At 38.4% G+C, this 14,275-nt stretch overlaps 1 protein-coding gene across 1 annotated transcript in view; it reads left to right on the top strand.

Annotated features, from left to right (window-relative positions):
- Positions 1 to 634: 634 nt before the first annotated feature.
- HDAC2 (histone deacetylase 2) overlaps positions 635 to 14,275 on the top strand; it is a 28,160-nt gene continuing 14,519 nt past the window's right edge. The window contains exons 1-5 of the mRNA XM_028509227.2: positions 635 to 961; positions 9,330 to 9,442; positions 10,490 to 10,607; positions 12,275 to 12,349; positions 12,805 to 12,943. Of these exons, the coding sequence (XP_028365028.1) occupies positions 910 to 961; positions 9,330 to 9,442; positions 10,490 to 10,607; positions 12,275 to 12,349; positions 12,805 to 12,943 (497 nt within the window). The 5' untranslated portion in view covers positions 635 to 909. The remainder of the gene's footprint in view (positions 962 to 9,329; positions 9,443 to 10,489; positions 10,608 to 12,274; positions 12,350 to 12,804; positions 12,944 to 14,275) is intronic.

Below are 14,275 nucleotides of genomic sequence, written 5' to 3'. Positions count from 1 at the left end.
TAAATGAAAATGCCTAGGCCGTGCCTAACACGTAAATGCGTTCCATAAATGCTCATTCACACCTGGCAGTACACTCTACTCCTTAACGTCTGTGATGTCACTTAAACAGACCTCAGACCTCGGAGCAAGTGGTGGTGAAAATAAAATAAAGAAAAATGAATAAATGAATAAATGAGAACACGGAGACGCCCTGGCACAGAAGGGCCACGGGCTGCACACTGGTGGACTCGTGGGGGCCGGGAGGCGCGCCACAGTGGTCTCTCCCCGCCCGGTTTGCGGCACGTGGTAGCCTCCCGCGGTAGCTTCGCGACAGTGGAGGTGGGGGCTGGCAGGGTTCGACGCGGAGGGGGCTAGGGCGGTCGCGGCTACGGTTAGGGAGGAGCTTACTGCGCAGGCTCCGGATAGGCGCAACCACTGCGCGAAGATCTGAAAGGGGAGAGTATTCACTCGCTCTGTGCTTCTTTTTATCTACTTAAAAAGTGAAAACCTGCCTTTTTTTTTAATTTCACGGCTATACTTGCCCCCGCATTCTCCAAGTTGATTTTCATTAGAAAGCCCCTTATCTTAAGACTGAAGGGCCTCGGTCTCTAGTCGCGCCCCTTCCTCCCCCGTGGAGGCCACAGTGGACGAGTCCCATCTCCCCCCGGCCTCCGGAGGTGGTTTGGCGGCTCCCTCCCCCTCCCCAGTGTCGCGAGTTGGCGCCGCTGCCACCCCCGGCTCCGCGCTCCCGGCCCCTCCGCCCGGCCGTACCGAGCCCTTCCGGCGCCCCCTCCTCTCCTGCCTCCGGCCTGCTCTTCCCCGCGAGACGGCCGCCCCCACCTGAGCCCCAGCCCTTTTCTCTCCCCGCCGAGCCGCGGCGGCAGCAGCAGCAGCAGGAGGAGCCCGGAGGCGGCGGTGGCCGAGGAGCCCATGGCGTACAGTCAGGGAGGCGGCAAAAAGAAAGTCTGCTACTACTACGATGGTGAGAGGCAGAGTCGGCAGGAGGGCAGGGCTGGGGCGCCGGGCACGCAGCCGCGCGGAGCTCTGAGGCCGCCGGGCGAGGGGGCGCCGGAGCTGAGGGGTGGGAAGGGGGAGGGATCGACGCTTGCCCGAATCTTAACCCATTGCGGACTCATCGCCGGTAGTGGGACCCCCTCCGCAGTGAGCATTCCTAGGGGACTCTGCAACGGGAGCCAGGTGGACACCCCACTTTCCCTCTCGACGCTCTGTCTCTGGCAGTGCAGTCCGCCGCCTCTGGGACGGTGCCGGCCTTCCCCGGCTTCGTGGTGATGGCGGAGGGGACGGCTCTCCCTGGCATCTCTCTCGCCTGCCACTCGTGGGAGCAGAGGTTGGGGGTGCCCACTCCGGCCCATTGCAGCCGACCCTTCCCCCCGGGTCGAAACGGTACCCAGGCCCAGACTCCACACAAAGCGGGGCTGCCGCGGGAGCTCCGCCCCTCCAGTCCGCTTCTCTTCCCCCGCCCCCCATCCCGCTGGTTCCCCTCCCAGTCTGGCAGCGCGGAGCGCCTCCCTTCTCCGCCTCCTGCCTCTCGGGCCCCTTGAGCCAGGTCGGTGCTGCAAAGTAGTTACCGAGGGTGGAGACCCACGTTCAGCTGGGGACACACTCACGCCGATGTTTTGCGTGGGCTTCATTCCCTCTCCTTTGTTCGCTGGTTTTTTTGAGCGCCACTTTCTCAGCATTCAAATGAAAAGGCTGCTTCACTTCCTCAATAAAAACTAGGGTTTTCGAGTTTGAGGCAGTTAGTTTTCACGGGAAATAGGACGTGTTAAGGAAAGATGGAGCTATTACTGTTTGTGTTGTAGGTCAGACTCCTTGGGTCCTAGCCTGCCTCTCTTGAGAGGTGGTTACCACCCACTCCTTTGTTGCTCTTTGTTCGATCAGGAAATACCACCCTACTTTGGAGGTTTAGGTGGTGGGAGTCCTGGTCTAGGAAAACTTTGCGAGGTGAAGAGGTACTAAATAATTAGGTAAGCTTGAGTTCATGGTACATGTAAGTAAATTATAAAAGTCAGACTTTAGTTTTGAGGTTTCTTCGAATTTGAAGTTTGAGCGATAACGTTAAATCTGAATCCTGTTTCCTGAGCCAGCCTAAATTACACTGAGTAGAGTAGTAACCTGTTTTACAGATTTCCCAAAGACCTGAACATGCTAAATAGTTCCGAGTAGGTTACTCCCCAGAGATGGAATTCTGGAGCTAGGCTTAGCGACCTGAAAGTCCTATCTGATTTGTCTGAAGCAATACAAATTTTGGAAGCTGTTTCCTACATTTGGTGTATTGTAATACAGAAATCTTGGAGGGGTCTAGAAAGACCTTAGACGACCGGGCCAGATTCTGATTTGGAAATGGACATACTCTATCTTTTTAGTTAGCAAGGATGAGTCTTTTAATGCCTGCTTATATAAAATAATCACCTGTGTTATTTATGGAAAAATCTAAAATCTTGCAGAAGAAATCTAAACTGATATTTGGTAGCTAACACTAGTCAAAACCATGTTTTAAACATTTTGTGAGGGTAACATATATGTGTAATACATACTCGTTTAAAATTATGCCATCATGGAGGAGTGGAGATGGGATTACATTTTAATTTTAACATCAGTCAAAGTTTTTTTTTCAGTTTGGTTTTTAAGACTTTATGCAAATTTGTGTCACTGGCAAACCCCTGGCCTTGCATTCACATAGGAAAGTAAATGTGTAAGTTAATTTTTAAAATTACATTGTTTCTGACATTTGGAGATTTGTTCTTGTCAGAGCCTAAGGTAAAGGAGAAATGTTTAAAAAGGTTGGGGAAACTAGTTCTAAGGCTTTTCCTGCAACGGTAGTTGCTGTTGACAGTGAAGAAGCCCCTTGTAACTTCTTGTCGCTAGGCTTGAACTGCAAAACCGGGAGGTAGACTTAAGTAGCAGTTTTATAACAGCTGTTGTTGATTCGTGGACCTATTTATGATGGGTCTTGGACCTATTTATTATGGGTCTTTGTTGAGGGAATGGGTGTGAACGCTGGTTTGAAGAACAAGCTGTAGGCTTCATAGGTAGAATGGAAGAGTGGAAATAATTTAAGCCCGGTGATGGTGACTTTCTTGTAGACCATTCATCTGCTTTACCTGATGGCCAACAACAGCTGTATAATTGAATGTTTGGAAATTTCTGGTTCAGTTATCTGTCTTTGGTCTGTGATTCTTCCTTGGCTCATTTTTACAATGGAGTTTGTAGTTGATTACATTTGGACTATTTATTCTTTGGGTTTTTGTGGGGGGAAGGTTAATGAAACATTTTGCAGAGATTATTAAATTGGATAGGTATTGTGCTAACTATTATCATGTGATAGTATGTCAAGCTTTGCATAATTTCAAAAGCTCATGTTTGTATCACCAGAAAACTATTTTGTCAGTTTACATATAAAGGTAGCTTTTGTTTTTTAATTGTGAAAAAAAGAGGATGTAAGTAAAGCAGCATCTGCACCAAAGAATTCTGTTACTAAAAGGTACACCACATGGATTCGATTGGGAGGGGGTAGTATCAGTAGTAATAGGGCCTTCATCTAAGCTGGTTTTAATTTGTTGGTAAAGAAAGTGGAAGAAAGAAAGATTAAAAAGTGTAGAGTAGCAAACTCTGTAACCATAGGAATCCTACCTTTAGGCATACTGAGACCATTAGCCACTCTTGGTGACACAGAAAGAATGTCTAGCAAGTGAAAGGGATTCTCAAGACAGGTGTTTTTCTCTGTATACTTCATAGTCTTCAGTACTATACCCTTTTGATCACTGGAATGCTGGTTCCAAGAGAAATTTGAGGTATCCTTAAACCTTTGGGAAAAGTGAGAGAAGTTCGTATTTCTTGTAGCTTGTGACTTGTGCCTTCAGATTTTCCAAAACCATATTTCTAAAACTTGCCCATCTTGTTGTATGTACTGCAAGATTATCAATGATCTCTGAAAAGATAGAGCTAAAAAAAAAAAATGATGTGATTTCTTACTTAAAATGTAATTAGCAAACCAAGCTGTGTTAGGCCATGAATACAGTATGTTTTTAATCCTTTATCTGGAAGTGTTAACTTGTCTTTGTTTTGAACTAAACTGGAGACTAATCACATTTAGTGCCTGTTTTACTGAGTACACCTTATAACAGGGTTGTATAAATACTTGACCTTTGAACTGCACAGATCCACTTATACACACACTTTTTTCAGTAAATACACTCCTTGCCTGTGGATTCAACCAACCACTGATTGAAAACAGTATTTTCAGTCCACAGTTGGGAATTTATGGATGCAAAGGGATGACTGTATGCATTGTTTCATGTCATTTTATATAAGGCACTAGAGTATCTGGGGATTTTGGTGTCCACGTTGTGGGGGGTGGGGCAGGGGAATCTTGGAACCAGTCCCCTGCAGATATTAAGGGAGTGCTGTAGTTCAGGTTTGGGAAGTCAAAAATTGTAGGTGGATTTTGGCTGCAGGTGGTGTGGGGATCTGTGTCCCTAACCCGCATGTTGTTCAAGGATAAACTGTATATGTACAGTTTATACAATTATGTACATATTGGTCTGTGCACTTGTTTTTTCTTCATCTTGGCAGGGTGCATTAAAATGTTTGGAGAGCCCTGGCTGGTGTGGCTCAGTGGATTGAGCACCGGCCTACAAACTGAAAAGTCACCAGTTCTATTCCCAGTCAGGTGTGTGAGAACCAGCAGATTGATGTTTCTCTCCCTCCCTTCCCCTCTCAAAAATAAATAACTTCTTTAAAAAATTATTAAAATTTTTTTCTCTGCTTCAGTAAAAGAAAGTATTAGTAATTATTTCTCTCTTTTTAACAAACTTTAAATCCCTCACTTGACAAATCCCTTACAGGAAATAGTTGGAATTGGGGAAGAGGTAGCAATCATAATGGTATTAAATCACAGATGAGGCCAGATTTAAAAGTTCAAGTATAGAGATGTTTATGCTAGTTAGTAAGTCTTATTCTCTCTTTAAATAGCAGTTGGCTTATCCTTGTCTGTGAAGTCAGTTTTGGGTTCAGAAATATCAAATGGGCTTAAAGTCTCTACTCTGCCAGGTAGACAAAAGATTGAGTCTTACGAAGGAAATGAAAGATTGTATGTTTGACAGTAAGAGAGGACACCTTTATAGGGTAATCTGACAAGGAAGGAAGAGAATGAGTGGGCTAGCCATAAAAAAAGTTTTTTCCTACATATGATATTGCAAACTGCACTGTCCTGGTAGTTAGAAAGAAGCTGGCACACTTAATCGAAAGGAAGCCAAGAGGAAGAAGACTTGGGGAACCATGAGGTGCCTAGCTAGATAGTATAAGGCCAGACTACACAAGATTTTGTGGTAAGATACTCAGAAAGCCATTAAAGGTTTTACAAAGAGAGAGCTTTTGGAAGTAGGGACAGAATGGTAAAGAGTGATTGATATAAGGCTGACAGCAAGAATTAAATGCATATTGGTCCCCATAAAATGTAATGGTTGCAGTTGACAGACATGGACACATTTAAGGAAGGTTTGGGGAGTAAAACCTATAAAACTTGTTAATGGATAGGAAATGGAGTAGGAACTGGGTGATGGTGGTACAGAATAAAGAATAACTTCGAAGTTTGTATATTAAGCAGTTAAGTGATTCGTTCCTGAGATAAGTGTATTTGGGGTACCACTCTTATTCACTGACTCATCCAATCACCCAGAACAGTGCCTGGCACATGGTAGGCTCTTGATTTGTTAATCAGTGAATGAACTTGAGGAACCCTGATATTTAAAGATTGGTGGATGAGTGACTATGGGTCGGGGTAGAATGAAGGAAAGTGGTGCTCTCGGTGAAAGCCAAGATTCTCATTGTTTCAAGGAGGAGTGACCAGTGTGTTAAATGTGCCAGTGGACTAAGACAGTGGAAGACAAAAATAATACAGTAGCTTTCTTTTTCCCTGAATCATTTTTTTAGTCAGGTTTTCTGTAGGACTAAAGGTAAAATTTACACTCCTGAAATCCAAAATGATCTGAAAATTGAAAAAAAAATGTAACTCATTTAGAATCAAAAGCTTAATCTGAATTACTATATATGATCTTCACTCCACTTACCGTGAGTATCTGCAAATTTTTGCTGCAGAAATGTTAAGCTTTGATTATAGAATATTCCCCAGACTCCAGGACATCCATAATATATGGCAGATGTGTCACATCACATTTATAAAATGTGGGGGAAAAAATCTGAAGTACATCTAGTCCTAAGGATTTGGATAAGCTATTGTAGACTTTAATAGCCATTTCTATTCTGATCGCTTCTTGAAGATTGGGCATTTACTAAAATTTTACAGATAACTAATTCCTTATAGTAATTTCTTTAGAGTAACAAAGTTTGTTGTGTTCAAGAAGCCACCTTGAGCTACTTTTTCTGGATATTTACTTCATGGTAAAGCATTTTTTATTATTTTGATGAAACTCAGGGTATCATTTAAAATGCCCAAATTAGATTACTGACCATTTAATTAAGTGAATGAAAAGCCATAGGTTCATAAAAATTGAGAAAAGACATTTTATCTTTATTAAAAAGTGAAGGGCACCCTGGCCAGTGTGGCTCAGGTTAGTTGGAGTGTTTGGTAAACTGAAAAGTGGTGGGTTCAATTCCTGGTCAGGATACAGGACTGGGTTGTTGACTGTTCAGTCGCAGGTCAGGGAGTGTGCATGAAAGCCAGCTGATCAGTGTTTCTCACATTGATGGTTTTATCCCTCTCTCCCTTCCTTTCTCTCTCTCTGAAATCAGTGGGTATGTCTTTAGGTAAGGAGGGAGGGAGGTGGGTGTTTGGATGGATGAATGGATGGATGATAGATAAAAAGGGAATGGCTACAAAGTAGCCATCTAGAGAATTTTGAGATATGAAATTAAGCAGGAAAAAATTGGAGATGGTTTTCGGGACAATTCCCAACCCCCTTACATTTTGGGACAATTCTTAATAAACCAAATAGCAATTTTCTGTTGCTTGGCTATCCTTGTGGGCAAGTGTGCATTTTCTTGGTGGGAGTAGAACCTATAAATTGTAGCAGAGAAACTTCTTAAACCTATGTCCATTCATAGTTTGAAGATCTTTTTGACGAAGATGGATTAGAAAGGTGGTTTCTTATTAAAATACTGTATTCTATATATGTCCTTCTGTGTCAGGTTTCTCCCTGCCATTTGTTTCTAGTGACTGTAAGTGCCATTGCTCTCCCAGTAGCTGTTAACTTAAGAAGATTGGCTAAGTTGCCCTGCCTAAGTTTGAATCTTGCTCCTCTCCTGGCTTACTTTGAGACTTGGCAGCATTACCTGGCTTGTCTGCATCTTACCCTTCTTTACTGTTATAAAATAGGAACAGTAATAATACTACATCATAGGGTTGTCAGGAATATTAACAGACAAAACATGTGAAGTGAGCAGAATATTTCCTCCTAATAAGCACTCAGTAAATGCTAAATTAATGCTATTGTTATTTTTTTCAAACACGCTTGCTGAGAAATTGCAGCTGTACTGTCTCTTTTATACAGACTATTGGGGTCTTTCCCATTATTAGATTGTTGCTGGCTTTTCACTGGATATATTCAGTATGCTCATAGCTAGAGGATTTGATTTTAAGATGTAGTAGTATTAGAGACATTTCAGCTTGGTAATTTTTACACAGAGGCAGGTGGGAGTTAATGTGAATGAAGACTAGAGTTTCTTTATTCTTCTCTTATGATCGTCTTGGGTGGTGATGGTAACTTAGAAATACCTTCCTTGTACTAACTTGTGTACATAATGCTTTGTAACACTAGCGGGCTTTCCATATTTAAGAATTCATTGAGATCAGTCTGCTTCCAAGGAACTATATGTACTGCCCCATGAAGGACAGAGCTTTATAGCAGATTCTTCCTTGAAAGGTAGATTGTTTTTCAACACTTACAGCCTCTGAATCTGAATTGTGATAAATGCACAGGCATGTTACATATCCCCATAGTTCTGCTTTGCTGCTTGTCTATATTGTCTTAGCTTTATTGTTGTCACCTGCTTTGAGAAAGGTGGCTTTTCTTATGACCGTGTATATATCAATTGTTTTCAGGGGGGAGCTTGTTTTGGAAATGATGGATTAAGTAAATTAGAGGTATGATATCAACAAAATCAAGTAGTAATGTTATTAGACATAAGTATGTTAATAAAAATGAACACTCATCCTGGACTATTAAGTATATAGAAGAAAGAAACAAAAGCCTTTTGAGTTCTCAGTTTCCACTAAACAAAGAAAGGTATGCGTTGAGGCAGGATTTTGAAAGATGTTTTTTATCCTGAAGGTGAGTAAATGGCATTATTTTTCCTTAGCTTTTATTATGTAAACCCGTGTTGAAATAAATGACTTCAGGCCATTAAAATCAGCTTGGCTATCCTAACAATATTTTGGAGCTGCTCATTTAAAACTAGAAATACTACTAAGAGTAATTTCTAATACAGGCTATTGTAAAAAAAAATGCCCATTATGTTAGAAAAATAGTGTATATGTTTAAGAGGCTTCCTTAAAATGTTAGTACAGAAACACTAGAGCTTTACCTAAAAGTATTGATTTTTTCTAAGTTATATATGACTTTGGTGTTTATTTTTAAATAAATCTGAAGTTATTGGGGTATAAAATCTTATAAAAAGATAGGCCAGGAATTAAAACTTCAGTGGTGAACAAGACGACAAAATACTTAGGTCAATGTAAAAATATTAAAGCTAGCTTTAAACCTTATTGCCTTGAAAAATGTCATGAGATATCAGCGCAAAACTTTTGTTAAGGATCCACATTTCAGGTATGAAAATTCCCCTTATTGACTGTGATGTGGGTAAAAAGAATTTTAGTCCCCATTTAACTAATTAGAAGGGATTTTGGGGGTACTTAGCAGATCATCCAAGAAGTAATATTGCTGTAAACTTCTAAAATCGTGTTAAAGAAACTCAGAGAATTTACCTTAAGCATTTGAATTTACTGATGGATGCTAAAAGGTATCATTTTTAAGGAACAAAAACTATGTTTTTAAGTTAGTAAAAAGTATTTCATTTGGGCTAATCTTAAATAAGAAATTTTAGTAAACTGTAAGTCAGAAAAATTTACTTGCCTTAATCTATAAATAAACAATGTATTAATGGAGTCAATGGCATACAGAAGTGTGCATAATAGTATATTGGTTTTCTAATACAGTTTGAAAGTTACAAAATTGAATATCATTAAAGATTTTAAATAAATCTTGTTTTGGTGGTAAATGTCTTCTTAATGGTGAACATACATAAATTTGCATAGTTCACAAAGATTCTCTTGTTTGTTTGTATTCAGTTTGTCTCTTTTTCTATTTTAGGTGATATTGGAAATTATTACTATGGGCAGGGCCATCCTATGAAACCTCATAGAATCCGTATGACCCATAACTTGCTGCTAAATTATGGCTTATATAGAAAAATGGAAATATATGTGAGTATATGTTTTAGTAAATACTCAGCACTTTTTTTTTTTTTTTTAAGCTACTGTGAAACTTTATTATTCCCTTTGGTGTAGGGTATTTAATGGAAGAAAAGGTCTGAAAGAAAATGGAAACTCCCCTTTTTGTTTAATTCAGAGAAAACTGAGTATGGGACCTATACCTCTTTTTCTTTCTGTCTTCAACAATTTTAAAAATGGTTTTCCCTACCACAGGTTTTTACATTTCTGGAGAACAACTCTGTTTAGCATACCAGATATTTTTGTTGCAATAATAGTTGGCCTGTCTATGCTGCTGAAGAGTTGATTTGGGACACTTATAAAAGAATTGCACAAAAATTAATTCTGCATGTATTTATTGGTATACAGAAAGAACACTGTCAATGGATAAGCACAGTACAGAATAACATAAGATCTAACTGCGTTAAATGTTTTTGTAGGTAAAGATGAGAGTATATGTAGACAGATACAAGACACAAAAATTCTTATGTATTTGGGGAGAGAAAAGTCTCAAAGCAGTTAACAGTATTAGGGAATATGTGAGTTTTTTTTCTTTGGGTGTAGACATTTAGAGAAGAGGAGGTAGATTAGACTTGCAATCAGAAAGCTTTGGGGAAGAAGTGTGTTATAAATGAAAGTGAGGTCTTCAGAACAAAGGTGATTTGGTTGGGCAAAGGAAAATGAAGAGATTGTGAACAAAGACTTATCGTGGAGAATGAGTCCCATTCTGGGAGGTCATTGATAAAATCAGTGGATATAGAACAGTTTTATGATGGAAAAAGAAAGCAGCATTTATGAACATGGGTTTGACTTTAATAAGGGTTGACCCATTTTTACCAAAATAAAAAAGTGATTAAGTCATAGTTTGTGTTAGACCTGTCTAATGCTTTTAAAGTATGAAATGAGCTTTAGAATTTACTTTGTTCTGGAAGACCTAGTTCTTTTGAGAGGACTGTTAGAGGAAATTGTGTACTTTATGTTTGATAACTCTGATATAACCAGTTGTAATTCAACATTTCTAACATTTATTTTTCTTCACAGAGGCCTCATAAAGCCACTGCGGAAGAAATGACAAAATACCACAGTGATGAGTACATCAAATTTCTACGTTCAATAAGACCAGATAACATGTCTGAGTATAGTAAGCAGATGCAGAGATGTGCGTGTCTATGTTAAAAGTGTATAATTAGTAATAAGTATATAAATGAGTATTTTTAGAAACTTAATATTATCCAAATCTAGGTATTTTTCTTGACCTAAAATACAGTTTTAATTATTTATTGATGTGAAAGGTCAATGTAAAAATATAAAAGCTACTTTTAAAAACAACTCACTGAAGCCTTCTGGTCTGCCAAACTGCCAAAGAGCTATTTGGATGTTCCTTTGCCCTTTGTTTTGGTCCCAGGTTAACTTTAGGATAATGGCTGTTAGTAAGGAGACCCCACGCCCCTGCTTTAAAAAAATAATTATACTTTGGTTGGCCTTAGCTTGATGTGTATACCTCTTGTCTTCTGTTTGGGTGGTTTAGTTAATCTAGACTCTCATACATGTTCTCTGTTACTTCCCCTGTTGTGATATTAATGAGGATTTTAATTTTATTCTACATAATGTTCTCTTATTAAAAAGTGTATTACTGCAGATTAGTTGGCTTGAAGATGGAATGCAAAATGTTACCCTAAAATGATTGGACCAGTGTCTTTTAAAGCTTGATGCTGGATTACATTTTCATTACATTGATGGACTTTAGTGATGATTTTAAAAAATGAACAGTTTCAGTAATACTAAATTAAGTGTATTTGTGAGAAATCTCATTCATAGAATTTCATATACATTTCTATCATATATTTTATTTAATAAAATGCTATAATGTAAACAAAATAGGTTTTTTATTTTTTTTCCAGTGGACATTAAGGCTTAGGTTAAGAAGTCATGAGTAGCCCTAGGACAAATGAATTAACAAGATTGATTTAAAACTTACATAATACTGAGTTGTATTAAGATTATGATTATGTCTGAGCAGTAAAAAACTAAAATTTATTCACTATGGTTCTAATAAAATTAAGTGTACAAAGCTATATATAAGATTATGACTTACTGAAGAGGTTATACTTCGGGGGGCAGGGGCAGTCTAAGAATGTGTTATGCATACATACCTGTATTGCCTTCATTCTCTCAGTATTAAGGAACTAGTATGTCTTGATGTGTCATGTATCTGTGTTTTGTTTCCTTGTGCCTTACAGTACCCCTTCTATAGCTTGACTGTCATGAACCTAGTTAGTTCTTGCCATTTTTGAAGATCACAGTTAACCATGGGCATAGGCAACCAACTGTTCTCTCTTTTCAGTACTCACTAAAATACATCGCAGTTATGGATGTTCTGGGTACTTAGGAGCTGTATGTGGGCTTTGTTTTTGTTTTGTTTTGTTTTTAAGTAAATTATAAAGCAATGAAATTACTCAAACTTTTTAGAATCTCAATTATGGACGTTATGTATGAAAAATGCACAGAAAATTTATTCATGTTTTAATGTAATAAAGTCTAGTACCTTTTATGTTTTGATAGATTTTGATTTCTTGTTAATAGAGCAGAGATAGTCCACAAATAATCCTGGTAAGATTTGGTAGTGGTGTTTCTAATATAACATTTTAGTTATATTGACTGACATTATAAATTATATTTTTAAATTGCAGACTTTAGATTACTATTATGATGTGTGTATGTTTTATGGTTGCAGCAAATAAAGTATTGTGGGAAATGGTTTTTGTAAGAAAAGGCTTTTAGTAATTCACAGAATGGATTGAAATTAGTGAAATCCATCTTTCACAGTTAACGTTGGAGAAGATTGTCCAGTGTTTGATGGACTCTTTGAGTTTTGTCAGCTCTCAACTGGTGGCTCAGTTGGTAAGTATCCTGACTAAGACTTAAAGTTGATTTACACTCTGTATGTATCTTTCGGGTTATTTGTTTAGCAACCCCCCCCCCCCCATGTTTTATGATCATAATGACTCCGAGATGGGTTTTTTTGTTTGCGTGTTTTTTAGTTTCTTACTGCTGTTTCACTTTCACTTACAGATTTCTTTCTCCTTCCTCTCTTCTAGCTACCATTGTTACCCTAGTAACCATTGTTGCTACCACTTTCCATATATGCTCTTATTTAGTCAAGTCACAGCTGTAGGAACCTATTTATCTAAGGAGAATCTGCTGGGTGACTATTAGAACTCTGAACAATGATTCTTGCCTTTAATGAATTTAAACTCTTGGTTTACCCATGGCATACTCTTTCCTATAGGGCTTTGTCTAGGTATGTTAATTTTTAATTTTAAACATTTTAAAGTCTATCCTATCTTGATTCTTAGCTGGAGCTGTGAAGTTAAACCGACAACAAACTGATATGGCTGTTAATTGGGCTGGAGGATTGCATCATGCTAAGAAATCAGAAGCATCAGGATTCTGTTATGTTAATGATATTGTGCTTGCCATCCTTGAATTACTAAAGTAAGTTCATCTGTGTTGATTTTTTTCCTGTGAAAAAGTAGTTTAATTAAAATAATAAAAACATAACTTTTTAAAACAACACCAAGTAAACTGGTTGAAAATAGTTAATGGTGAATCTTTGATGGGTTTATTACAAATCATTGTAGAAATAATAGGAAATTTGCTCAATTCTTAGATTGTTAAGAATGAGAAATGCATAATAAATGTCTAAAATTCCCATTAGGTACCCTTTTAAAAAATATTAAAAGTAGTTCAGCAATTTAAATTTGAGTTACAGTTTCAGGTAATGAAAAATGGCATGACCCTGGAAGTTTATGTTCTAAAATTTTGTAAGCTTTCAAACTTTTTTTTAAAGATTTTATTTATTTATTTTTAGAGAGGGAAGGGAGGGAGAGAGAGAGAGAGAGAGAGAGAGAAACATCAATGTGCAGTTGCTGGGGGGTCATGCCTGCAATTCAGGCATGTACCCTGACTGGGAATCGAACCTGCAACACTTTGGTTCGCAGCCTGCGCTCAATCCACTGAGCTACGCCAGCCAGGACCAGCCTTTAAACTTTTGATGGCAAATATTTGAAACCTGTGTTAAAGAAAATTTGGTTACCTATTGAATTAAATGTTAACTGCCTAACCTCCATAGAATGGGGTTCTGTTTTCTAAAAATGGGTATTATTATCTCTAAGTTACTAAAGGAATTAAAGTTATCCTTGACTACAGTTTGAGAGAGATATCTCTAAAAGTACATGTATGTGAATTTGGAGTTACTAAGTTAGATTTTTTTTTTACCATCATCAGTTGTAACATCTAAGCAGATCCCCCTTCATATTGTAGTTAGTGTTTTCTCGCCTTTAAATGTGTTGCCTGTAGTTATTCCACAAATACTATTTATAGAGGATGATTTTTCAGTCACTTAAAGTTTTGTGTTGACTCCTCAAATCAGCAACTGGGTTATGGCAAGTGGCTAATTAAGAGCCCAGGAAAACCACTTGAAATTTTGCCTTGTTATTAATTTGCCATTGATGTTGGTACCTGTGTCTTCGTCTCTGAGCAACAGTTCTTGTTCACATGCTAATAGTCTTAAGCTTAATTTTATTTCTCTGGACACATTTCTTAAATTGGTGCAATCAAACATGACTTAATTGACTGTTGATTAAACAGCTTATGAGCCACTCAGAAACTTCTTGCTCACAGCTTTATTTTTATGAAGAAACTCTGCTATGATGAGATACTGTTTTTTATGTTCTGAGGTTTGTGAATCTTGCTTTCCTTTGAGTTAAGAATGAGTACTTAGTCTGGTGTCAGTTTATATTATAATCTTTTAACACAGCTGTGGTT

Source organism: Phyllostomus discolor, chromosome 4 (assembly GCF_004126475.2).
Source record: "Phyllostomus discolor isolate MPI-MPIP mPhyDis1 chromosome 4, mPhyDis1.pri.v3, whole genome shotgun sequence".
NCBI classification, from domain to species: Eukaryota; Metazoa; Chordata; class Mammalia; order Chiroptera; family Phyllostomidae; genus Phyllostomus; species Phyllostomus discolor.
Note: the sequence above shows the minus strand (reverse complement) of the source record. Positions and strands in the feature narration are given on the sequence as shown.